Below are 24,577 nucleotides of genomic sequence, written 5' to 3' on the forward strand. Positions count from 1 at the left end.
TTCTTTTTTGTTGACTGTCAGCAAAGAGGATCGGTAAGATGGCCGATGCACAGACAAAACCAGCTGCTGTCCCCGGACGAGAGGAGCGGATTAAGTTGAGGTCAGCGTGCGATCGCTGCTCATTGAACAAAATCAAGTGCAGCCAGGATAAACCAGAGTGTCAGCGATGCAAGACCATTGGGGCGCAGTGTCATTACAGTCGGTCTATGCGAATGGGCAAACCTCGCAAGTCCGCCAAGGCCAAGGCGATGATGAATGCGAAATTGCCGGGGAAACCAGCACCAGGTGACATGTCGCATGTTAACTCTGCGATTGAAAATCCCCTGCCAAGCAGTATCAACAACGATAATGTGGTGCTTCCCACAACAGAACTGCCCTGGTCCACCGACTGGAGTTTCGACAATCTCCTGGCCGCCCACGATCACATGGCAGCCAATACTGCGTCAGCCACTCCAGCGGCAGATCCGTTCCGCGCATTTTTCGACCAGCACAACGGCAACGGCAACACCAACAATGCCAACGTTGTTGTTTCGACTGCCGATCTCATGAATGTCGATGCGCTCTCTGCCGGATACAGCAACCCTCGTAGCCAATCAGACGATGCATTCCTTTCTTTCCCTCAATCGCCCGTCGGGATGCAAAAGCCACTGAAGGATGAGCCCGAGAATGTCTATCTCTCACCTAGCAGTTACTATGCGCCATCTTTTGAGTCGACGCTTTTGTCAACTGGGAGCTCTCCATTCGAGGACCTGGGCCCATCTTTGTTGTCGCAGCAGAATTCCCATGACTGCACACATCTCGCATTGGAGACCATGACTTCCTTGTGTCTGCCGTCCACCGTGCAGAGAACCGCAGAGGGGCAGCCGCGTCCGACAATCGACCAGGTGCTCAAGATCAACAGCGATGCAATGAAGAATGTCTCCACCATTCTATCATGTAGCTGCGCCAAGGACTCGTCCTTCCCGATGCTTCTCAGCACCATCTTTTCTAAAGCTTTGGCCTGGTACCGCGCCGCAGTCAAAACACAAGATGTGGCATTTGACGGTAACAGCAACGGGAACAGTGTCAAGGAAGAAGTCGTCCATCGTCCCATCAGCGTCGGTGGCTACGAACTGGATGACGAATCCAGTGATCTGATGAAGATCCAGTTGGTGCTCAATCGTTTGCGCATGATGTCGAAGCCGATCAAGCAATACATCGAACTATATTCCGGATCAGAGTGTTGCCATGATCAACCCATCTCGCCGTCCTCAACAGCCGGCAGTCCCATTGAGACCAAGACCTCGAATGCCGCCTTTGCGGTCGGTTGCGCGCAAATGTACTCGGCAATGGGCAGTTTCATTCAAGCGAACCTGCAATCTACAATTGATGAATTGCAGTCGAAACTCGCCATGGCTGGTGGACATCTTCAGTGATGTACTACGAATGCCTATTGCCTTGTCGTTTGTACTACCGAAGTTTCTTCTCGTTCAGGTTTTGTTTTGATTTTGGGATCTTTTTTTTTTTCAACCTGCATTTTAGCCAGCATTTCAACAGGCGTTTTTTCAACATTTCTTTCAACATGATACCCATGGTCTTTTGACCATTGTTCAGATTTTCAACATTGATACCCGATGGTTTATCACCATCTTTCAACATTATACCCTTGGTCTTTTGACCATAGTTCAACATTTTCAACATGATACCCCAATGGTGCTCTTCCACCATTTTTCAACATTGCATGTTAGCGAGGTGTTTCAACATGGAAGCTCAACGCTTATTAACGTTCTCAACGACTAATGAATCAGGAAAAAGGACTGGGACTGGGATCCCAGTGGTGAATGATTATGACCTTTTTGTCTCCTTTGTATCGAAACGGCTTCTGTTTATGATTGTACAACTTGACGTCAGTATATGAGAAACGGGACTTTCAACACTACCCCCCGCATTCAATTTTGGCCGGAATTTCGATGACGCTTCTTATTGAGGTTTCGAGGATGTCTGATACGATCGATCATCATGTATTGTACCAGGAATATGGAATAATATCAACCAGCGTTGATTCTAGTACATGCTGTTTCGTTTTCGAACATATACTGACTGACAAGACAACTAACCACAGACTAACTGTCGAACTGACTAACTACCAAGAAGAATCTAGATTACGAACTCGCATTAGCAATAACAACAACCTTGCCATCACACTTGTCTATCTGAGCCGCATCAACCATAAAGTCAGCCACACTCGCCCTCGGAATGCTCGGCATAAACGATGCCTTCTCTCCACGAGAACCCAATGATTGCACTTTTGCTTCTTCGCCGTTTGTCAGCATAGTCGGTCTAACTATAGTAACGACAGCTTTCCGCCCATCAGCATCTGTGGCGATTGACTGCAACGTATCCTCGGCACCCTTATGATCGCTGAACTGACTTGCCAATGGTGATACTCGCACAAGCACTCTCATCAAACAATTGAGATTCGGAAATGAGTCTCCCACGCCAAAAGCAGACATGTATATTATTTTTGTTGTCATCATCTGCGACTCTTCTAGGCATTGAGCGATATTTCGAGCAACGTACGTCAAGAACGTAGTTCCGCGGTCATCGAATACGGCTCCTTTGACGTGCGCAAGTGTTATGATTATTACGTCTGGGGTTCGAGGTGTCTGCAGCGCTTTCCGGATATCGTCGATGTTTGACGGCGTACCTTGCACGAGTTTTACGCCGACTCGTGGAGTGATGGAGGATGGGTTGCGGACGAGAGCCGTTACGGTGTGCCCTTGTTGGATTAATTTGTTGATGACATGGGTACCGGTTTGACCGCTTCCGCCTGCGATGAAGAAATGCATGATTTGTTTTGAGATGCTGTAATTTTCAGATAGGTAGCTTGTCACGGTAGAGGGACTGTACTCTGAAAGCGGATCTCGATATTTCTAGTCGATCAAATTGAACTGTGATCCCATGGAAAAAGAGAGGATATCTCGTTCCATATTGAGAAACCTCTTCCTCTACTTATACTAGTATCTTTCTCTCAGCTACAACTTAAATTCTCCCCTAGTATTTCTTATTTCACATTGATTCGCCAATGTGTTGACAAATGTCGTGAAGCTTTTGAAATGAGTTACAAAGCAAGCTCGGTTTTGTCGGCTTTAATTTGAGTAGGGCGAGACTGACGGGTGACTTATCCTTATTAGGATAATTAGGCCAAGTATATATTCCCGCTTATAAATGGTTATAACTATCTGGACTCTCTAAGGATGGTCTTTGGACATTGAATGGCTGACTGGATTTCTACATATGTCACTTATAGTACGAATCATTCATTGATAAAATGCACTACCCGAACAATCGTGTCTCCTCGTCGGTTTGAAGGTTAAGAAGCCCCCGGGGTAATCCTAGCAATAACCTTGGTCTCGAAATAATTCTCAGTGGCCATTTGGATTGCAACAGAGGTGTACTCATCCAAATTCTCTTTCTCTGGAATATCCAACGCTGCATTTGCCGAATCTGGATGTGTACCAGCACCATCCAGGAAGAACGTGCGTGCGTACAGCGCAAGACCAAATCCGCGTCGATCACCATTCTGTAACATCTGCTTGCCGAGCGCGAATCGTGCAGCGCTTGGCTGGCTGGAGATTTTCCAGTCATCGCGGGTTGTGCCTGTTACGTGAAGCAGAGAGGCAAAGATGTCCTGCTGACTGACGTAGAACGACGAGATGAAGGCGAATTTGTTCTTGAGCTGAGACAGACTTGTCGCTGTCGCGTCGTCTGAGGTGATAGGTAGCGAAAGCAGATTCGCTACTGCACGTCCCACTTGCGGCCATGTCGAAGTATGGATCTTGACATCCCCTTCGTCATAGAAGGTCACCTCTTTCCCCTTGATATCAAATCCAAACGACCATGCGCCAACAGACAGGCTATACTCATACCAATACCCACTCGCCAGCCCGACCCAAGACGACTTTTCTAACTCTTCAATTAGTTTCCGTTGCGCCTTTTTTGATAATCCGGATAGTGTATCCTTGTTAACCTCATCGTTGTCGGAATTGTATCCGAACTCATTGGGAAGAATCCAGGGTACTTCGGCCTCAGCAGCGGCTTTGATAAGTCTGTCTGCTTCATCGGTTGCGAGCACGGATAGGGTGTAGATTAGGGCATCTTGACCTCGAAGAGCTTCGACGAGCGTGGATGGTTCAGCGTAGTTGATATGTTTGATTGTGGCACCTTCTGGGATGATGTTTTTACTGCCTTGGCGCGACAGGGCAGTGATTTGGTGTCTGCCAGTTTTGAGAAGGGCTTGGGTTATGAACGTGCCTACTTGGCCACCAGCCTATACATGCTTAGTATCTGATAATATTGTCTTAGATGCAGTCTGCAATGAGGGTGCTTACCCCGACAATGGCAACCTTTTCGATAAAGTTCTTGCCGGACATAGCGATGAAGGCTTGTATGTGCTCGTCTGAAGTAAAGAGGGTTTTGATTACGTTCTTCTGATGCTTATCAAACTGGGCAGTCAGATTTCCTCTTTTTATACCTAGGAATCAATACATCCACATCTCCAAGGACTCCACGGCGAATTACTCAATAACTCCGTTTATAGCTTACGTGTTGAGCAGCATCAATCCGAACAGAATAATGAGCACAATGCGCATTATAATGCAAGTATACAATGTAGAGGTGGGGATACATATCGACATGTGACCATATCAAGGTTGATTGGTGCATATAAAAGGAGAATCGGACGTCGAATTCAACCGAAAACCGACCCCACGGCCTAAGGCTGCGAGACAACGAGGCAAATTGCTTCTTTGTTTATTTTCTTCTCTCATCCATTCCCATTTCAAGACCCGATTTTTGGCATTATGGTTCGTACGGAGATAAGTGGACAATGCATAGGTAGATGTCGAAATTTTGCCGAGTATTGTCAACTCATTGCCTAACCTGCCCATAAAGCAGTCGTAGAATGTATGGCAAAATAGGCAATGTCCATTGAATAATCCTTTCTGAAAACGTCTCAATCCATGCATACTGCTAGCTAAATGTCATTTCGTGTATCACGGGCAAGAAATAGACATTGTCAGCATCACCTGGGTACATCCCACAGGGTGCTACTTTACGCTGGCAGCTACAGGCCCCGAAAATATTCTAGGATTTGACAAGGTCTGGCCTCTTCAGCCATTCCTCAAGTAAATGACCTCAGATGTGTTCTCTTAATAAGGAAAGCCATTTTAAACGTGTCTGTTATATAATTATTCACCGTATTTTGTGTTTTGATCCTGCTTCCAAAATGAAGATACTCAAAAAGGAGTCCTTCCGGAATAGGAAATATACTTTCGTGTTCCCAGTTGCACTTGTGCAGAGCAGAGAGGACAATGGCAATCTTTGACGGTTACCTAGGTAGTAGACATTATGTATCTTATCTATGGACATATGAGACAACTACAGAGGTAGTGCAAGATGCCTGAGACACAGAAGTATCCTCGATTGCTTCTGATGGTAATTTATGATGAAAAGCGGCCATGCCGCCACTGGCTCTTTGAATAATAATTTGGATGTATACAAGGCAAGACAAGTTTTTGCAAAATATTTCACAGATCAAATTATAAAGGGACGAAAGAACCATCGTGACTAGGACAGATAAGAAGTATCAACCCAGCTTGTGTAGTCGGCCCCCAAGATAGAACTGATACCAATCGGTGAGCTAAGTTTCTTCGCAAAACTTGCACGAGTACCCTGTGATCCTGCGCCGGAATTATCGTATTCCCCGAAGAGGACGTCTTGGGTATTTGGCTGGGAGCTAGACCATACTTCCCAACCTGCGCTGTTGATAACGTTGCTCATGGATGTGTATTGGAATACCACTCGGGCGTATTGACTCCATGGGCGTCCTAGTCTACTAGTTAGTCTCATACATGGAAAATAGAAATAACGAAGGGCGTACCGAGATAATAACTTCCAGCACTAACAGATTGACCACTTGCAGCAGCTATGTTCGATTTGTTGATCACGTAGTATGAAGGATCGCTAGACGATGAGCGTCCGTTGGCTGTGATTGTGCCGACGTTTCCGTTTCTAGCTACAACCCCAATATCACAACCATCGAACCAAGCGGTCGCATGCTGGCCGAATATGAAGTCACTGCATGAGGTTAGAGCTGAGTTCAATTTCCGAATCATTGACACTAAAGAACTATAACGTACATTGCACCCTCGATGTAACACTTTGCGTATAGTTGATTTCCGGTTTCTGCTAGTACAGTATCTACATTGGTCAGTCTCAATTGCTATCACATAATTAGAAAGACTCATCGAACCTACCTTGATAACCAATGAATTGGCAGCCATAGTATCCCTGATCCGTGGCATAGGCGCTTAGGGCGAGAGCCTGCGCACCGGATCCATAGGTATTCTTCACATTAATATTGTAGATTCTGGATTTTGCGGCATAATTTCGAAGAGTTGCTACCAAGTAGAGTCAGCGTGGCGTCCTCTTGGACTACCAATGATAGCACATATTTGATTCAGCAGGTTACATACCACTTAGATCGTCACTTCCGGCTTGTGATGCAGAAAGGCCGTGGGTGATAGTTACCAGATTTGAAGAATATGAACTCGTACTTTGCCAGATGTCAACATCTATCGTAGTTCGAAGCTTTTGATTATTTTGTCAGACTCACTCTTCGGTTTGACCGTAGATGACAAGTTCACCCTTAAGACTAGGGATATAGACTTGTTCATTATAAGTTCCCTGTTCGATGAAGATGGTTTGAGTGGATGTTGACGTCGTGCTTAGTGCAGCGATGGCTGCGCTGATCTTCATTATGTCAGGCTTGGGCTGTTCAAGAGATAAAAATGTGTGGTACGTACGGTTGAGTATTTGCCTCCGGATTTGGCTACAACGATAGATCCGGCAGGTGGTGTCATTCGACTACCAGCAAGAGCCGAAACGGCCAACGCGAGAGTGAGAATGAATGTCTTCATTGTGGTAGAATTTCGAATCACAGGTGCGCCCCAGTATATACGACTTGTGCACTTAAGTATATACTTGGGATCTCCACGAGTTGGGTTATGAAACAATGTTTATATTCTTCAGAGTGGCGATCATGATTTTTATAACCAACAATACATTAACTGCATCCTGGAGTCAACGATAGTCCGCTTGTAATTACATTGAAACTTGAATATATGGGTAGCCACAGGGCAGAAATATGTAAATTTCCACCATTCATCTTCAATCTCAGCTAGACTTGTGTCTTTGCGCTCTAGTTTCATTCAACGCAACTGAGTGCATTTTCCGGTACCTCTCCAAGATACCCATTTTGAGAATGGTGTTCCCAACGTCTTTATACTTGAAAGACAACATTTTCTATTCGAGTATCACAAAACAAATCTACTTCTACAATGAAGCTATGTGGAGTAAGCGTGTTCCACCATTCCGAAACACAGGGGCAGCAATATTAAACACGGCTCACGACCACTGTCAAGAAACAATTTTCAGTTAATCATAATAATCTTAGGCAAAGATTGTACAGATAGTCGAGCGTGGACTTAGAGCATTTTTGAAAGTTGTGTTGGAAAAAACATTTTTCCGCGAGTCATCAATGAGCAATCTTTCCGCCAGAAGTTGTTAGTGCACAAATTTAAGATGATAGAGAATATAGACTTAAGATTCATGAGCTAATTTCTCCGGTTTAATTGAGGGAGAGCGTTCAAAACATAATAAGCCATATTTATTTGTCCTATTCGATAATTTGATTGTAGTCGTTCCCTACTCTTTTCCCCCCCTTTTCTTCTTCCCTTTGTATACCTAATTAAATTAGATATATTTTTCGGAAAGCATTCTATTAGCTAGGTATGAGTAACTTCAGCCACACAGAACAATTTCAAGACCAGCATAGAATAGTGTTGGGTGTGTATGTGGCCAATACTATTACTATTTCCGACGAGGTTATTGCATTCTAGTTAGTGGGTGGTCCGTTAGGGTCTATGAAGATCACTCAACACATGAATTCTGATTGTACTATCAAACATGTTCACGCGGTACTCTCTCATCATCTAGTGCAGAAGTAGATGTTGTCATAGCCTCAAAGGTTTGGTGGATATCTAGAACCGGGAATTCTCTTTCGCCGGATGATCGACTTTGATTCAAATTGTTATTTTCCCGAGGATCACTACGAATCGTCGTCAGGATAACAGCAGTTTTATCGGGCCGTAAGTCGTTCCGCTCTGGTAAACGATCGATCGACCCCAAGGGCAAAGAGTTGTTCCAAAGCCGACGAGGTTTGGAGTTGGGACCGGAAATCATACGAGACGATGACTCGGGCCTGCTGTTGTACGAACCGCGAAACTTGCGAAGGAGAGGACGGAGAGTCGCCAGACTGGCGGCCGAGATGCCAAGGCCGTTTTCGATGCATGACCAGATGGCGATGTCGACGGTGGCATCTATTATACATTCATTAGCAGTCGAACGAAGAGAATAGACTCAAAGACGATGACTTACAAAGGAAGTCCGGGTCCCTGAACGTTTTAACAAACGGTATGCGAATAATAACAGCCAAACTAGCACTAGAAGATAATCAAGTTCGTTAGGGATAGGGTTCATTGGAACGAATGGATCAAGGGAAACCTACACGCAAGCCATACTAAGAATGCCAATGACAGCAAGCTTTGCTTCATGACGCATATTCAACTTTCCCACTAGAAAGATTGGTAGAATGCCAACGGTAAAATCGCAAAATGCGGCCAAAGCGCTATAAACATAGGTCATGGTGATGATAATGTCGATACTGATGCAATGGCCTTGATAGACTGGATCCAAAGTCGTTCGGGCCCAGAAGAATGAGACGGGCTTGCATTGGAGGAGCATCATAAACATGAAAATAAAGCCTCCAATGACTGTCAAGATCATGACACAGTACAGTAAATAGATGTGAGATTTGCGAATGGTGATGCGCAACAGAAAGAAGCAAATGGAGATTTTGCAGAAGACTGATGAGAAACAGTAGGCTATTTCGCAGAGCCACCAGTACTGCAGTAAATTGTCACATTGATGAGTTAAGTATTCTCTGATCACAGGAGACACCATACCTCCATCGCAGTCATTCGCTGATCAGCAGTCAAATCAACGAACCTTCTCCCAGTACCGTACAGCGCACCTCCAATCATACAACCACAGAACATGATGTAGCACATCTGTACCGTCAGCGTCTTCATCACTTCCAGTTTTGACAGTCTTCGTACCATTGATATCACCATCGCTCCATCATCCAACCCAAATGCCTTGACAACGGAAAGGCGAACATAGCAACGTAGAACGACCGTCAAAAATGCAATAGAACAAAATACCGCAGGAACTGCCTTGACTACCAAACTTCTATCGTCCGCCATTTGAGGGATCTTTTCGTTTTTTTGGCGAGAACAACATATCACAAGGTTGGGATTTGTTTCGTGGGCGAAAGAGAATTACCGCATGAGTCGTGCCGTAGTTGGCCTCTTATGTGTTTTGATTCTTGAACTGCTTCAACTAAGGGCAGATACAAACGCTCGAGGAAGACGCAAATTCTGTTCAATTGAAAAGCAGTGCTTTGACGATCTAGAAGCAAGTCTCATTGGACAGGCGCTATTCAAAAGAAGACCGCATCAGGCTTCTGAGGCCCCTGATCGCTGATCTAGTTCGAGCTCGGATTTCTTCATTCAAAGGTTATTCAGTTTTGATGGAGTAAATCAGTGGACGATTTTCGGGCATTGCCTGAATTAGTGATGCAAACCGTGATGGGCCAGACTGCAGCTACATTATTTGTTAGAGCTGGGTGAAAATACTTCAATATGATAGTTAGGGTTGCCGATATACGGTAGGGGTACTAACTAGAAACGACCTTTTTTCCCTAGCGTGCGCTATGATCCGTCAGAGTTTTCACAATGACTGAGGAGCGATGTCTGAGCATCCAAAAATGATGGATGAAGATGTCTATCATAATCTGCACTACGGCTATAAATCAGACTATTAATACGACTCAATCAACCTTCAAGTCTGTTCTATACGGAGCCTCAAAGTCAAGCTGCTACGTATGAAAAGAGCTATTGCTTTTCTGTACTTTTGGCGCTCACCCCCGCGTTTAACGCTCTGATCAGTCATGTGGCTTTTTGCCTTATTGATCCTCCTGAGTAACGGAAAGATTTCCACGTGTCGATCTTCTATGTAAACTGGTAGGCTCAACAGACTGGATAGAATCGACGCTTTAAGGACGTTTTTGCATGACTCCTCTAGCCCATTGAAAACCACTGTAGTACTAATATAGAAATTAAATTTTGCATGAACATCACCATTATGTAAGAATATATGACTAGCCATTAAACTGAAAAGAATCAGCTTCTATTCCGACTTCAACGTGCCCTCTAGCACCAGTCTATACATCTGCTACGCTGCATGGCTTTGACATTTCTCCAGCGCTCTTCCCCTCCAAATCTACCCTGCCGACTAACATCCACCTATCAGTTCTGGATGCTCGGCAACCCATCTCAGATGATCTACGTGGCATATATGACCTGGTGCACATTCGTTTGATAGCTGTAGGCCTGAAACCAACTGAATGGACCACTGTTGTACATGAGAATATGATCGCAGCTGGATTGGTGGCCGTTCAAAGCGACTTTGTGAGCTCGGATCGACTTCCAGAGACGCGGAAAGCAATGACAGAGAACGGCATGCTTGCTATCTTTTCTTGGGCCAGACTTATGACGGCAAAAAAGTCTCCTGGTTTTCTAACACTGGAAAGACTATCTGAGCTTGAGCGCCAGGTCGGGCTTGATATCCAGTCGGGATGTTACGTTAGGTTTGACATCCATGCTACATGGGGCTTCCTCCCTGAAGCATCAGATTACGCGAATAGATGAAAAGGGAAACCTATGCCGGAGCCGCCAAGTACGGTGCGTCAAAATTGACTACTTTGACGTCGTTACCCGATAGCAATAGCAAAGACTTATCAGGACACATTTCAAATTCTGTAAGCCCTTAGTGTAGCTATCTATGTATGAGAACATAAAGCCAGGCTTGTGAATCAATTTCCATATTCATCGTGGCATAAATAGCAAATGGAATTTTCCTGGTCGGGCAGTAAGCTGATCCTTCATATCTCTCTCAACTGCTTCACCATTGTTCTCGCCGGGGGCAAATTCGATGCGATACTGAGAGACTAAACTGGTAACAACCGAGGGGATTTGTACCATGGCAAGGTGCTTACCAACACAGGCAGTGCGACCTAATCAAGTCATAGAGAAATTATTAGCAACCTTTTTTTGGCTTCTTGTAGAGACTCCATATGGAGCTGGTATAAGCATGCTTATCCGTACCAACTCCGAAAGGTGCAAATGCACGCTTATCCTTGATAAGTTCACACCGCCTATACCATCTCTCAGGAATAAAGTCATTTGGTTGCTCATAGGCACACTCAACTATAGGGCATAAAACAAGCCATTAACCATAATATCGAGAAAGTCCCCAGGCCCAAACTTACGTCTTCCAATCGAATATCGTGGCGTACAGATTTTAGTGCTACCTGGGATGAAAGTCCCTTCAATAGTGAGGCCTTCTGGAGGCGTGACTCGATATCCAAACGTTAGCACGGCCAGTAAGAGACGCATTGATTCGTTGATAGTGCCGTTAAGATGGGGTAATCTCGCTAAGGCGTTTTGATCTGTGCGATTGACGGTCAACAACTCCGCGTAGACCTTCTCGGCATGGTCTGGATAGAGCGCGAGAAAGTAGAATACCACGCTAAGGCTTGGTGCAGTCGTATCACTGAGTAAAAAGAGACACATCTTTTAGTTCCTTCTCCTCCTATCAGGAAATGAAAAACGGGCGGAGAGTTACCTTCCAGCGATAACGAGCGTGGCAGTATCACCACTAAGCCATCGATGTTGATTCGGGTTTGTTTTTTCGCAAAGCACATAATCGTCAATAAACCACGATGCTATATCTCTATTTTCAACCTCCTTTTTCATACGCTGCTCCATACATTGGTCACAGAACGCAAGCATTTGGAACCAATCTCGGACTCTCCACAGCCCGGGGATGAATGCAAACCCTAGTCGCGCGATCCAGATCGCTGGGCTCAGGGAGCCGAGCAATGCAGTTGCAGAACGTACACGAAAATATTTTTTTGCCATGCTTTGTTTCTCATCATACCAATGTCCTCGCTAAAAGCGAAATCACCCATGGAATCGAATGCAAACCAATACATAAGCTCATTGATGTTAATTGGGCGATAATATTGGTCGGCCACCAGGCTTTCAGGAGTCTTCACCTTCCGCAGAATACGCTGATAGTACCCCAAGAGAGCTATTGGAACACAATCGTTCAAGTCAGTTCAGTACTCTCCAGTGAAGCCCGGTGAAATATTTGGCCTCTGTATCCTTGTAAGGCTCACCTGTTCTACTCAAAGCATGCTCCCACATTTTCCGGCGCGCATTATGCAGATCGCGATCTCGAGTAAATATAGAGGAGATATGAGGGTAGAGTAGATCGTACCAGTCTAACCGCACGTTGTTGTTACCGGGCCCATCCATCGCCTCGTGAGCAGCAGGATGGAAGATTGTTATCTCCTCAGGACCTGAATACGTAACTTCAGTACAGGAAATAGAGTAGTAAAACCACTAAAAACGTTCATAGCTTTGCTCCCAACCTACCTGTACGCACAAATGTTCCATACTGCTGGTGCCATTCTTCAAGGACAAGGTGGCCACGCGAGTCACGACATTTCCATACATGCCATAATTTTGTCAATGCTACCAACCGCGGACCAGGAAAGTGTCTCAGGCGATGAAAAAAAAGACCATACATTGCAATACTCAGGAAGAGAGATGTCAAATAGCAACTGGGTAGGATCATCGCGTGTAATAGAAGTTCATTGTATCGATCATGTTTTAGAGTCACCTCCCTCGTGAAGATCAACAGGCCGAGTACAAGGTGAATTACCACCACAGATGGCGCTCTTAGATGCTACTCTCCATGAATAAAGACAATCCTATGTGCCAGGATGCCCAATGCAATGGCAAATACCTCTTTTCTGAACATAATGTAGACGGGTCTTATTATTGGGTATGCACTGCGATGCAGTTTCCGGTCTCCAAAAAAAGAGATTCGTGTAGTAAGGGAAGAAGGAATTTTACACCAAACTATTCAGAGCTGGCATTGGTGTATGTCACACATCCTATACAAGTGCTGTATACATTGCATGCTTTCAACTGTATACAACGTCCGCCTATGGGAAGCTGGCGACAACCGCCGCCTATTTGGTTCTTGAATTCTGTAATTATCTGAGCCTGAATCCGTGTCGAACTTCACAAAATTGAGAACAAGTTACACCGTGATTGACTGTGTTACGAACTTTTCATCACAAGATCTCGGGCCTTGTATCAAGGCCAGACACCCTGTAGAGCTTTATTCAGTTACAAATCAATCAGTGACACAAAGTCAGCTTGAAAAAGATACGTACCGAAGGCCATATGATTTTCAAAAAACCATTGCACCTGGGTTGGTATTCTTGCAAACATTGTCTCAGCGTAGCCATTCCGTACTACGATGCAGTGATCCATCTCAGTCATGGCGAGAATTCTTGGCCGCGTCCGATGTAACAATCTACAATAAAGCGAAAGCGTGTCTACTAGCAAAAGAGCGCAGTTCAATCATGATATGGCTATGAATTGAAAATCATCTCAGTCGGCTCCCAGTTGTTGATTTCCACAAATATCTAAATCTCACTTCTAGAAATCTTTGCATTCACATATTAGGGTTTAACATGCATTGAGCGGGCAAGAGGAAAATAGCAACTACGACAACAAATATATCAAGAAAGATGAGGGAAGGAGAAAAATCGATAAATAAGAGAATGGCACAACATTTTATTCGATGTTGGAGATCATTTCTACTCGTAAGCCTTATTCAATGGGCCGTTGGCTGCGCTTATGCCAGTTTGGCTGATGATACATGTCGGTGCTTCACAGGCGACTCTTGCTGGCCAAGCAGAGAACTCCATCTCGAAGTAGAGGATCCTATGTTGTTGTGCTAGACGGTCTCATATCTCTGAGTCTTTCATCACCCGATCTCCTGATGCAATCAACCCGTAGTGGATATAAGGTGCCCTAGTAGCACGGGGTTGTCGTTTAACTACTTTATCTTTATCACACTTTCCACAGGTGTCTTCTTTATCAGCATGATGATAGGAGGAATGGAAAAGAAAGTCTGTGTGTTGTTCTGGCGGCAAAAATCTGTCCTTCATCTCAGGGTTTCGCTCAAGTACTTTCCACACTATTTTCGAAACATCTTCCTGACCTCCAGTCATGATTCTTGCCTATAATCGACTTATATAAGTCAAAAGAGTCCGTGGTGGTTTGTTTAATATGCCTGTTGGCTCGAATTTCCCCCCTTGGATTGCCTTGCCATAATCATATTGTATCACTCCGCTATACTTTCCAACTGGTTTGCCGACGACTACATCGCCTAATCGAATTTCATTGTTTTTGTTTAGAACCCCGCCTCCAATTCCCACCATTAGTCCATATTGAAGACTAGGGAAGGTGGAATGCATGTGAGATACCACGGCCGCAGCAGACACTATACCGTATACGCCAGCTGGAAGGCAGCAATGACAATATAGTGACCATTAATTCACAAAGTTCGTAGGCATTCGGATCGGTGGAGGGTGTCGGCAGGGGACTGTGAGTTTTATCCAGCATGACGCGGGCCGCTGCTGCCTCTAGCTGCAAGGCGCATATCCAGGCGACTGTGTAGCTGTTGTGCGTCAAAGACATTATTATAGGTTAAAGCAAGGAACTAAATAAACAAGTCAAGTATCGATGTCCCGATAATGACAAGGTTAACTGTGAAGCCCTTTTTTATGATTCTAGGAGAATGCAAATCACTGTTCACTATGCTGAGAGGGAGGGGTAAGAGCTTCGAGCCACTGCAAGGCTGACAACTTAACGCACAGTCGCGTAGTTCGCCGTAAGCATCTGCATGATAATCAACTGAAGGCAACAGGAATCCATACTGGGAGTACAACCAAGATATTCCGGTACGATATGCGTCTTTATTCAGAACTCGTTATTCTGCTTCTGCGAAGCTTCCTGAATCCATCTCGAATTAACTCATCAATCGGATCAGGTATTACTATGCCTATGCTTCCAGTGCGACAAGTGTCATATGGAGAAGCTTCTCGGAAGAAGGTATTGGCCATGATCGCCTGCGAGTCACGAAACACTATTGAGCCTCATCATATTCGCATCTCCATATTCTTTCTGGGTGGCACCAGCAACCAGTTACATTACGGAGACTGCCAGTTGGATGTCGGATCTTTGTGATTATACCGCCTAAGCCCCCTCAGCCCCCCGTACGACGAAGCTTTCAGTCGACGCAGGTCTAATCTTGTATTGTATGAAGGCAGTAACTGCTTCCACAATAGATTAGAAATACAAAGGTTCCGGTCTTGAAGACGCAAAGGCTTCGGTTATCACTCCTATCTACTCCGTAGAGGAGTTTGAAGAGGTAAGGTGACACCTGGATACACAAGGCGCCTCTAGGTTTTGTATATTTGTGTTCAATGCCACTCGTAAATTCCTAAATGAATAGGCTAAGCCGATAGTATGTATTATATTGCGGAGGTAGCGCCGAGAAAGAGTCGATTAGTTGCAAACCGCGTGAAGCCACGCTTGCAAGGTGCCTAACATATTATTAGATCTAGTCACTGCAACTATTTAGGGAGTACTAGCGAATAGTGCAGCATCAGACTGACTTTTCTTTTCATCAATAGATGTTGCCTATAACTTGTAGCTACAATCACCCACCACATTTTGATAAGATAGGAATCTTCACACAGTCAGCCTGCTGTTTTATTTATACAGAATATCTTTGTGAGATCTCTATCAAATTCTTTATATTATTGTTGGTTTAGCCGGGTCCTGGATCACGAAGCACAGGATTGCGGCAAGGGCAGTCCAACTGCCCTACGTGGTGAGCCTGGTAATATTGAAGTTATTCCTAATATTACGACTGGTTCTAAAAAGGGAGGAGAAGGATAGTTACATGCAAGTAAAGGGGATATCCCAGGCAGGAGAAACGGAATAACTAATATTCCCGTGCTGATACTCAACACCTGGGGATTCCCGTACACACAATTATTTTGTTATATTTGCATGTATTGGCAGCAGGAGTCCAAGCATAAATAGCTTGGGAATGCTCCCAGAGGCTAGCTAAAAGCCAAGTATTCCAATATTACATCTTCTTCTCCTCTTCCATTTTTTGAATCCTTCATATTCTGGTGTCTTACCTCACTTGCGGGAAATAGCGACAATTCTATCTTTTCCAAGTATTTTGCACAATACCGAAACACAAATTTGACTCGAAGGTCTCTCTGACGTTCAAACGTTCAATCTATCAGTCCAAAAATCCAATTTGCCAGTCGACTCCGAAGGGGACATGTAATATACGGCCAACCCAGATGAATAATATTCACTAGTTAACTATAATGCTTGCGTCGACGAGAAACTGAGTATGAAGAGGGAAATTATCTATCAAGGAGAAACAGCCTGTACATATAGCCCATATTGTACCGGTATGGGGAAACATGCCCACCCCGTCGCAACCCAACGCATGGCGTGAACCCGAAGTCCACTGACTCAAGTAAGCTTGACAATACAATCTACTAGTCAATGAAGTAAAGGATCATATATATGAATAATGAATATTTAACCGTTAGTTAGGTTGCTGCCGTGACCAGCCCCACAGATTGTACTCCCCGGAGTATCTGATTCTGGAGCTTCCCCGCAAAACGATGGGGCTCTATTTCAATGCTTCAGCTCGACAATTTCATTGTTTTCACTGATTTTCCGACTTCACAGAAGCGTTTCTAGGAATCAAATACGTACCGCGAAGATGTCTCGAGCCAAACCCGTTACACACGAAATTCCTCCTATGAAAGACTTGACGACGGAAAACATCACCGAAAATGTAAATCTCATCAACTCACAATGTTCGAATCCGCGTATTCGCTTTCTGATGGAACGACTGGTTGTTCACTTGCACGCATTTGCGCGAGAGACTCGTCTATCTAGCAAGGAATGGCAGGCAGGACTTGACTTTCTGGTCGCTATTGGACAGATCAGCAATGACCTACGCGGGGAGATGATTTTACTTTCAGATACTCTAGGGTTAAGCATGTTGGTTGATTCGATTGATCATCCGCGATCGGATAATTTCACCCAGGGAACTGTCCTGGGACCTTTTCATACACACGATGCGCCGGTGACGGAGAATGGATATGTGTTGCACAAGGACCCGGATGCGACGAGACTATTTGTCCTGTGCACTGTCAAAGACTCGCAAGGACGTCCAATTGAGAATGTGCAGTGTGATGTGTGGGAGGGGGATTCCAAGGGATTCTACGATATACAGAACCCCAATCGAGCAGAACCTGATGGACGCGCGGTACTACGGTCGAGTAAAGACGGTATCTTTTACTTCAACGCGGTTGTGCCTGTGCCGTACCCCATCCCGGACGACGGACCGGTGGGCAAGATGTTGAAGGTCTTGAATCGCCATCCTAATCGACCGGGTCATATACATTTCATGTTCCAAAAGGACGGGTACGATACACTTATCACAGCGCTGTACCCACGAGGGGATCCCTATAAGACTTCTGATCCAGTTTTTGGCGTCAAGGAGTCGCTGATTGTTGATCTTGGGGAAGTGGATGAAGCAATTTCGAAACAGTATGACGTTCCGGTCTGGACGAAGCTGCTGCGATATGAGTTTGTTATCCCGACGGAGCAGGAAGCCATGGAGATGCGGGTTGCAAAGGCAACGGAGGCTATAGGCGGGTTAGGGATGAAGGCGAAGATAGTCAATGGACTGCCGATTCCAGAGTTGGATTAGATGATGAAGGTCAAGAGTTGAAACTTGAATATGAAGTAGATTAACCAATGCACGTGCGTTATCGCGTATCTCAAGCAGCCTCAGCCAATGAGAGTCGCTCTAGGCCACGTCGGCTTCCTAATTAGGTTAGTCGTCTGCTTAAATCAGATTAGCGCATGATTACGAGAGTCAGTCCAGCCAATCAGCGGTAGAGTTATCGGTAATGCCTTGATTCTCAGGCGCTGCTCATTTCACTGAAAACGAGATCCTCGCAACTCCTGCTTCATCCAATTCACCCACACTCTTCTCACTTCGCCTGTTATCCATTCGCTCAACCCAACTCAGTCACTCGTTTGGTCTTTGTATCTGTCTTCTTCGGTTCTCAAACCCGTTTCTTGTTCTCACCCTATACATTCTTTATTCTTGTTACCGCAACTCCGAGATCGTCATGTCGAACAAAGCCTCCGAACTTCCCACCACCAACCAGGGCGCCGCGGCGGCCGCTGCCAAACCCGCTCCGGCCCTGCATCCAGCTGTCTATATCGCGTATGTATGAATGAGACGAGTACTATGCATGTACTGTGTAACGTGCATTGCTGATGTTGCGGGGTTAGTTCGTGGATTGCTCTCAGTTCCGGTGTGATTATCTTCAATAAGTGGATTCTACACACTGCTGGATTCGGTATGACTTAACTTGTAGTTCCTTGAGTGAACAATGCTGACTTGGTCCGTCCCGTCTAGGTTATCGTACGTTGCCCAATACACATGCAATTAAGAACTCGACTAACTGATCAGCCCTATTCTTAACAACATGGCACTTGTTTTTCGCGACGGTCATGACCCAAATCTTGGCTCGCTTCACCACCGTGCTCGACTCTCGGCACAAGGTCCCGATGACTCGCAGCGTCTATCTGTTCGTACTATGACACTTCTTTCACAGCGAATGATTCTGACTATCATAGTCGCGCTATTGTGCCCATTGGCGTGTTCTTCAGCTTGAGTTTGATCTTCGGTAATTTGGTCTACCTGTATTTGAGTGTCTCTTTCATTCAGATGCTGAAGGTTGTCATCTTTCCCTTGAGTTGACTTGATCGTGACTAATACGAGTGGCCATAGGCAACCAACTCCGTCGCAACACTTATCGCTACCTGGGCCCTCGGTGTCGCTCCTGTCCGCCTCGAAACACTCGGAAATGTCTCCGTCATTGTCGTTGGTGTGGTCATTGCGTCGATTGGCGAAATCAAATTCAGCCTTATCGGATTTATTTGTATGCGACCATCTCCTCGGAAATCTGTTAAAGATTGAATCTAATACACGGTGTAGACCAGGTTTTCGCGACTGTCTTCGAGTCTGTCCGTCTGGTCATGGTGCAAAGACTACTCAGCTCCGCCGAATTCAAGATGGACCCACTCGTCTCTCTTTACTACTTCGCCCCTGCTTGTATGGTCATGAACGGTCTCGCTACCCTTGTTTTTGAGATTCCAAAGATGACCATGTATGACATTCGGAGCGTCGGTGTGGGCAACCTTGTGGCCAATGCGTCTGTCGCTTTTGCTTTGAACGTTGCTGTCGTTTTCCTGGTGCGTATCATTCTTTCAAACTGGAGGAGTAGTCACTGATAATAACAGATTGGAAAAACTTCTGCTCTCGTTCTCACTCTCTCTGGTGTCCTGAAGGACATTCTCCTCGTCGTTGCATCCATGGTCATTTTCCATGACCCCGTCACACCCCTCCAAGCCCTTGGATACGGTATCGCGCTCATGGGTCTTATCTACTACAAGCTCGGTGCTGAGAATGTCCGCCAATCCCTCCGTGGAGTGGGCATCCGTCGCTCGATCCTCTTCGTTCTTCTCGGCGCACTTTTTTACTTCGGATTGTCCCAGTACACCCAAAACGCCACCGTTTTCTCACCCTCTCTTTTGAGTGGGCTCGGCTCGAAGAACTAAACGGTTCTCGTCGCGCACGCATATCGACCAATCACTGCGACACCTTTCTCTCTACATTGGATAGCTTAACTTCTCTCGTCTGTGACGATATGGCATTCACGATAATTCTGTGATATATATTCCTGCAGTCAACACGTTATGGTTTGTTGCTGACTGAACGACCACTTTTTCTTCTTCGATTTCAAACCATTCTTACTTTACATCCTATAGACTTCGATTCTTGGTTTCTACCGCTTTGGCCATCATGGTATGGATGATGGTTCATCATTATTTTTTTTCCTTTACTTTTTACCTTTTTATACATTTTTTCTTTTCTTTCTTCTGCCTCTGATTCGGAGTGTATATAGTTATTATTCAATACATATCCTTTGCGATGATTTTCCTCATCGACTCTAGCCGCCTGATGAGTCATTTATATTATTGCTCTCCGCTCACTGCATCCATTCTGTTCAACTGACATCGGAATGAAGCCCGATGTCAGATTCTACTCCACATATGATCGTAGGCCTGTTACATTGCGTGATTACATTTGGAAGTTGGATCTGCTCGCATTCCCCGCAATAGTATCACCACATTTGTCAGCAGATGTTGGTTGACCGTTGATCAATCTCGTAGCCTGAGCCTGTATATAAGACCAATGTCGCGTTCGGTGCAGCCTCAAATAAACAACTCCTTTCCAAAGTTAAATCGGTGAAAAAGCTTCATACTGACGGGTTTGCCAAAGTTCAATCATTGCATTCGCCGTCCACAAAACCAACCCGGAATAGAAAATGCCAAATCCCAAAATCAAAGCAGTCCTATTTGACTTCATGGGCACATGTCTCGACTGGCACAGCGGCACAATCAACATTCTCCCTCAATCCATCCCTGCCAAGATCGGATCCGAATTTGCCCTACAATGGCGTCAGACGTACTTCGACTCGAACGCGGCGCGACTAGCGGCGAACTTGCCGCCGGAAGATATCGATTTGACCTTAAGAAGGACGCTGGACGAGATGCTAGATAGTGGGAAATGGGACGAGGTCAAGGCTGGATTTGATACTCACCACGATCCCAATATCAAGGACAAGTGTGTATCTGCATGGCACTCCATGCGCGCCTGGCCAGACGTCAAACCCGCCATTGACCAGCTCAAGGGATTGGGCTATGAAGTCTTCGTTCACGCCAACGGGACAACTCGACTCCAACTTGATTTATGCCGCTCATCGGGGTTAAGTTTCCACATGTTGTTTTCCAGTGAGTTGTTGGGAGTCTATAAACCCGCTGCAGAGAATTATGAGAAGGTGTTGCGGTTTTTGAAGTTGAGGGCTGAGGAATGTGTGCTTGTTGCGGCGCATGCGTATGATACGAGAGGCGCCAAGGCAGTGGGGATGAGGACTGTGTATGTTCACAGGTGGACGGATGATGTTGAGGAGGATATGGAGGTTGTGAAGAGGGAGAATGACTTTTTCTTGGAGGATATGAGTGGGCTTGTGGATGTTGTTGGGAGATTGTAGTTTGTCCTACTCCTGTTTATAAGGGAAGTTGACTCTTGAGGGGGGTTATACTGCAGTTATCAATCAGTGTTGATTCTTTACATGGTGGTAAATTGACTTGCAAGTGCTTGAGTTGGAGGATAATAGTCGGTATGGTTGTGGGAGACTAGATCTTTATCGCATGGATATTCGAGAATACTGTTCCAAAATTCTACTACTGGATCCTCGCTAACTGCCCTAGCCTGGTAATCTGGTCATACGCATGCATCTTTCGCATCTCTAATTCAATGAACGCCTTCTCGGTAGCGTTAACCTACCCTAGGGTTATCGTGAATGAGAGGAATGAGCAATGGGCAAGTGTGGCAATTTCACGGCTACCCACCAGAGAACATAGATATACAAGACTCTTGAGACACCGATATCGTATATCTTTGCTGATTTTTCTCATCTATTCCCGAAAGCACAAAAGAATTGCGACTTCGGACGTCTGACTCGGCTCCAACGCCTAACCATTGGGTTAAACACGTGAAAATGTTATCATACCGCTAAAAGTGTCTTAACAGAAGGATGCAAGAGTTATCACGCCTTCAGTTGGAACAAATACGTGGTCGGTCAACGTCAGTCCCGCAGTGCACGAAGCCCAAAGTCTTTACTCAGAACGGCAATTTTACGATTACAGATACCGTACGTGTTATAGACGTATCATGTACGGAGTAACTTACGGCGTACGTACGTATGTAACGATTCTAGTCTGTATTCCATTGGGGGGCGTTTCAAAATTACCGGATCAGATAACAGGGAAATCAGACGTAAACCCGGCTTACACAGCATGAAGGGAGGTAGATCAGGTACTTTAATTGGAAGTTAGCCGAGTCTAGATTAAGTAGATAACTTTTATTTTACGAAGCGGATCAGATAACTTATTTTCAACGGCCCCAAGAACCTCTATTGGACGGGTATAAGGTGTTGCATACGTACTACACATCGTACTCGGGTTGGTAGGCAGTCAGCCCAGCTGAAGAATCGTGCTCCGCTATCGGTTTTATGCACTCTGTATCAGTTCTCGGGTATGACTCCAAGCTTCTTGGCGGGCTTAAGGAAAGGAGTCACATCTACCGGAGGGGAAGTCCCGAGTTAGACGATACGTTTGGTGTTTCTGTGGTGGAAATAGAAAGGAACAGACACTCTAGATTTCAACCATTATTCCGTCACTCATTTGTTGTTCTATACAAAGATGTCTTCTCTACGAGTAGCCCAACGCGCTACACGGGTCTTGGTCGCTGGCGGCTCATACGCCGGTCTCGCCATGACGCTGAATTTACTAGATCTCTGCCATGGATTCTCGCCACGATTTTCAGGCACAAATGCTCCTGCAGATAAGACCCAACAAGCTCCTGTTGAAGTTACGATAGTAGATCAGCGGGATGGATTTTGTATGTTCCCTCTTTACCCATAGCTTTATTTTAGTTGGCATGCTGACAGTTTTTGATTAGATCATCTAATCGGCACACCGCTAGCATACACCTCGAGAGAATACGCGGAAAAGGCCTGGATACGATTCCAAGATATCCCTGCTCTTCAGACACCTTCTGTCAAAATCATAAACGCCGGTATCACACAGCTCAATTGCCAGGAGAAAGTTGCGACTGTCACAGAAATTTCGAATCAGCAAGATACCAAGATACCGTATGACTATTTTGTTGCCGCGTCTGGTCTACGACGGACGAAACCATCGGCGCCGACTGCGCTATCCCGAAAGGAATATTTAAATGATGCTTTAGAGCATATTCGATTAGTTGAGAGTGCTGAAGACGGCGTTGTAGTGATCGGGGCAGGTGGGGGAAATCCCCATGTTGATCGTGCTTGGAGTTATACTGATCTACTGTCCCAGGCGCCGTGGGCATTGAGATTGCTGCTGAACTCAAAACGACCCATCCACATCTCAAAGTCACATTAATCCATTCCAGAAAACAGATACTCTCTTCTGAGAATGTATCAGATGAGTTCAGAGATCTTGCTTTGGGCCTAGTCCAGGAATCAGGTGTCGAGACGATTCTAGGTGCTCGAGTCAATAAGGTAATCAAAAAATCAGATCCCGGCACAGGGTTAACATCCTATGAAGTCTGCTTCGTAGATGGTCGGCATGTCAAAGCAGGCTTTGTCGTCAATGCAATTTCCAAGTTCCATCCCACTGCAAATTACCTGCCATCAAGCGCGCTAGATGAGGAAGGTTATGTCAAGATAGGATCTAGGTAAGCATGCACATTCCACTGGCCACTCGAATTATTATTACTGACCAAAAAATAGTACTGCATTCGTGGAGGGTACACCCAATGCAGATTACCACTACGCAGCGGGCGACATCGCCCGTTGGCCGGGAATCAAACGCTGTGGTGCAGCAATGCATCAAGGACTTCATACAGCAGTAAACATCCACCAACGCATCCTAAGTGCTCAAAACGGCATCACTCCTCAATTCAAAGAACTTGATCCAAATGTTCCGCCTATGATGGCTCTTGCAATTGGCAAGAAAGCTGCTTCTTATACTCCCGATGAGGGTATTGCGTCGGGAGAGGATGTACTAAACTTGTTTTTTGGTGACGATTTGGGGTTTGCGAGTACGGCCTCCTCTCTTAAATAGTGGGTATGAACTGAACTGACTTGCCGTAGTCTGCTGGAATTACCTCCGTCTTGGAGAAGCTCCTTACAAGGGAGAAAGGCTTATTGATCTCGGGGACGCTGATGTCAGGAATGACACCCAATTGCCCGAGTTACCCACCAACGAGCCAATCCAGGCGTAGAAGGGCATATTGGTCAGTCCCCAGGTATACTCAACTCTGGTCGTTTGAGAACGAGGGAAATATATTAGTATCTATTTAGCGTTTGGCACTCGGGATTTTGTTATCTCTTGATTTGTACATCTGTATTTGATTGGTTGGAATTAGGGCATATTGGTCAATGTACCCTGGGATATTAGACTAAGTATTGCCTAATTTTGCAGAGCGACATTTATCTTGAATATTTCTATAAACTAAATTTGCATGTCCCTCGTTACATGCACACCGTGTTACATAGGGGACTCGTGCTTGCTCGTCCTCTAGATATACTTTGCAAGTACTTCCCTCCCCCTCCTCCGGGCAAAATGTAACACATCTAACGCTATGAACCTTTCAATCCCAACTATCACGCACCCACAGTGTGAACAGTTCCATGTGAAAAGTACGACGATAATTTATCAAAAATAGAAATCTGTGGTATGTTGAATGTAGTCTA

General features: G+C 45.4%; 11 protein-coding genes across 11 annotated transcripts; 6 read left to right on the forward strand and 5 right to left on the reverse strand.

Annotated features, from left to right (window-relative positions):
* Window positions 1-38: 38 nt before the first annotated feature.
* Window positions 39-1,415, forward strand: TSTA_041250 (aflatoxin biosynthesis regulatory protein, putative; the record flags this gene model as incomplete). The annotated part of the gene is made up of 2 exons (XM_002484555.1): window positions 39-106; window positions 143-1,415. The coding sequence occupies 2 exons, from the start codon at window positions 39-41 to the stop codon at window positions 1,413-1,415; spliced, it is 1,341 nt and encodes a 446-aa protein (XP_002484600.1).
* A 581-nt stretch (window positions 1,416-1,996) lies between these two features.
* On the reverse strand, window positions 1,997-2,828 carry TSTA_041260 (uncharacterized protein; the record flags this gene model as incomplete). The annotated part of the gene is made up of 2 exons (XM_002484556.1): window positions 1,997-2,043; window positions 2,150-2,828. The coding sequence occupies 2 exons, from the start codon at window positions 2,826-2,828 to the stop codon at window positions 1,997-1,999; spliced, it is 726 nt and encodes a 241-aa protein (XP_002484601.1).
* A 524-nt stretch (window positions 2,829-3,352) lies between these two features.
* TSTA_041270 (uncharacterized protein) lies at window positions 3,353-4,561 on the reverse strand (the record flags this gene model as incomplete). The annotated part of the gene is made up of 2 exons (XM_002484557.1): window positions 4,371-4,561; window positions 3,353-4,309 (listed from the first exon to the last, which is right to left on the reverse strand). The coding sequence occupies exons 1-2, from the start codon at window positions 4,410-4,412 to the stop codon at window positions 3,353-3,355; spliced, it is 999 nt and encodes a 332-aa protein (XP_002484602.1). The 5' UTR covers window positions 4,413-4,561.
* A 1,046-nt stretch (window positions 4,562-5,607) lies between these two features.
* Window positions 5,608-7,012, reverse strand: TSTA_041280 (pectin methylesterase, putative; the record flags this gene model as incomplete). Its single annotated transcript, XM_002484558.1, has 7 exons — window positions 6,846-7,012; window positions 6,656-6,792; window positions 6,516-6,595; window positions 6,297-6,440; window positions 6,180-6,240; window positions 5,921-6,117; window positions 5,608-5,867 (listed from the first exon to the last, which is right to left on the reverse strand). Exons 1-7 carry the CDS (start codon window positions 6,957-6,959, stop codon window positions 5,608-5,610), a joined length of 993 nt encoding a protein of 330 aa, XP_002484603.1. The 5' UTR covers window positions 6,960-7,012.
* A 989-nt stretch (window positions 7,013-8,001) lies between these two features.
* TSTA_041290 (integral membrane protein, putative) lies at window positions 8,002-9,365 on the reverse strand (the record flags this gene model as incomplete). The annotated part of the gene is made up of 5 exons (XM_002484559.1): window positions 8,002-8,420; window positions 8,479-8,543; window positions 8,609-9,006; window positions 9,066-9,170; window positions 9,219-9,365. The coding sequence occupies 5 exons, from the start codon at window positions 9,363-9,365 to the stop codon at window positions 8,002-8,004; spliced, it is 1,134 nt and encodes a 377-aa protein (XP_002484604.1).
* A 746-nt stretch (window positions 9,366-10,111) lies between these two features.
* Window positions 10,112-10,993, forward strand: TSTA_041300 (uncharacterized protein; the record flags this gene model as incomplete). Its single annotated transcript, XM_002484560.1, has 3 exons — window positions 10,112-10,163; window positions 10,348-10,775; window positions 10,868-10,993. 3 exons carry the CDS (start codon window positions 10,112-10,114, stop codon window positions 10,991-10,993), a joined length of 606 nt encoding a protein of 201 aa, XP_002484605.1.
* A 55-nt stretch (window positions 10,994-11,048) lies between these two features.
* TSTA_041310 (cytochrome P450, putative) lies at window positions 11,049-12,743 on the reverse strand (the record flags this gene model as incomplete). The annotated part of the gene is made up of 7 exons (XM_002484561.1): window positions 11,049-11,236; window positions 11,328-11,429; window positions 11,492-11,775; window positions 11,848-12,087; window positions 12,123-12,315; window positions 12,404-12,629; window positions 12,663-12,743. 7 exons carry the CDS (start codon window positions 12,741-12,743, stop codon window positions 11,049-11,051), a joined length of 1,314 nt encoding a protein of 437 aa, XP_002484606.1.
* Window positions 12,744-16,848: 4,105 nt separating this feature from the next.
* On the forward strand, window positions 16,849-17,948 carry TSTA_041320 (hydroxyquinol 1,2-dioxygenase, putative; the record flags this gene model as incomplete). Its single annotated transcript, XM_002484562.1, has 2 exons — window positions 16,849-17,849; window positions 17,894-17,948. The coding sequence occupies exons 1-2, from the start codon at window positions 16,906-16,908 to the stop codon at window positions 17,946-17,948; spliced, it is 999 nt and encodes a 332-aa protein (XP_002484607.1). The 5' UTR covers window positions 16,849-16,905.
* A 229-nt stretch (window positions 17,949-18,177) lies between these two features.
* TSTA_041330 (uncharacterized protein) lies at window positions 18,178-20,217 on the forward strand. The gene is made up of 8 exons (XM_002484563.1): window positions 18,178-18,429; window positions 18,498-18,565; window positions 18,625-18,630; window positions 18,679-18,796; window positions 18,846-18,945; window positions 19,000-19,150; window positions 19,207-19,463; window positions 19,512-20,217. Exons 1-8 carry the CDS (start codon window positions 18,332-18,334, stop codon window positions 19,827-19,829), a joined length of 1,116 nt encoding a protein of 371 aa, XP_002484608.1. The 5' UTR covers window positions 18,178-18,331; the 3' UTR covers window positions 19,830-20,217.
* Window positions 20,218-20,459: 242 nt separating this feature from the next.
* TSTA_041340 (uncharacterized protein) lies at window positions 20,460-21,325 on the forward strand (the record flags this gene model as incomplete). Its single annotated transcript, XM_002484564.1, has 2 exons — window positions 20,460-21,168; window positions 21,223-21,325. The coding sequence occupies exons 1-2, from the start codon at window positions 20,600-20,602 to the stop codon at window positions 21,323-21,325; spliced, it is 672 nt and encodes a 223-aa protein (XP_002484609.1). The 5' UTR covers window positions 20,460-20,599.
* A 1,142-nt stretch (window positions 21,326-22,467) lies between these two features.
* TSTA_041350 (pyridine nucleotide-disulfide oxidoreductase AMID-like, putative) lies at window positions 22,468-24,329 on the forward strand. Its single transcript, XM_002484565.1, has 5 exons — window positions 22,468-22,737; window positions 22,798-23,139; window positions 23,196-23,556; window positions 23,612-23,922; window positions 23,975-24,329. The coding sequence occupies exons 1-5, from the start codon at window positions 22,539-22,541 to the stop codon at window positions 24,103-24,105; spliced, it is 1,344 nt and encodes a 447-aa protein (XP_002484610.1). The 5' UTR covers window positions 22,468-22,538; the 3' UTR covers window positions 24,106-24,329.
* Window positions 24,330-24,577: the final 248 nt, after the last annotated feature.

Source organism: Talaromyces stipitatus, genomic scaffold, assembly GCF_000003125.1.
Source record: "Talaromyces stipitatus ATCC 10500 scf_1105507295515 genomic scaffold, whole genome shotgun sequence".
NCBI classification, from domain to species: Eukaryota; Fungi; Ascomycota; class Eurotiomycetes; order Eurotiales; family Trichocomaceae; genus Talaromyces; species Talaromyces stipitatus.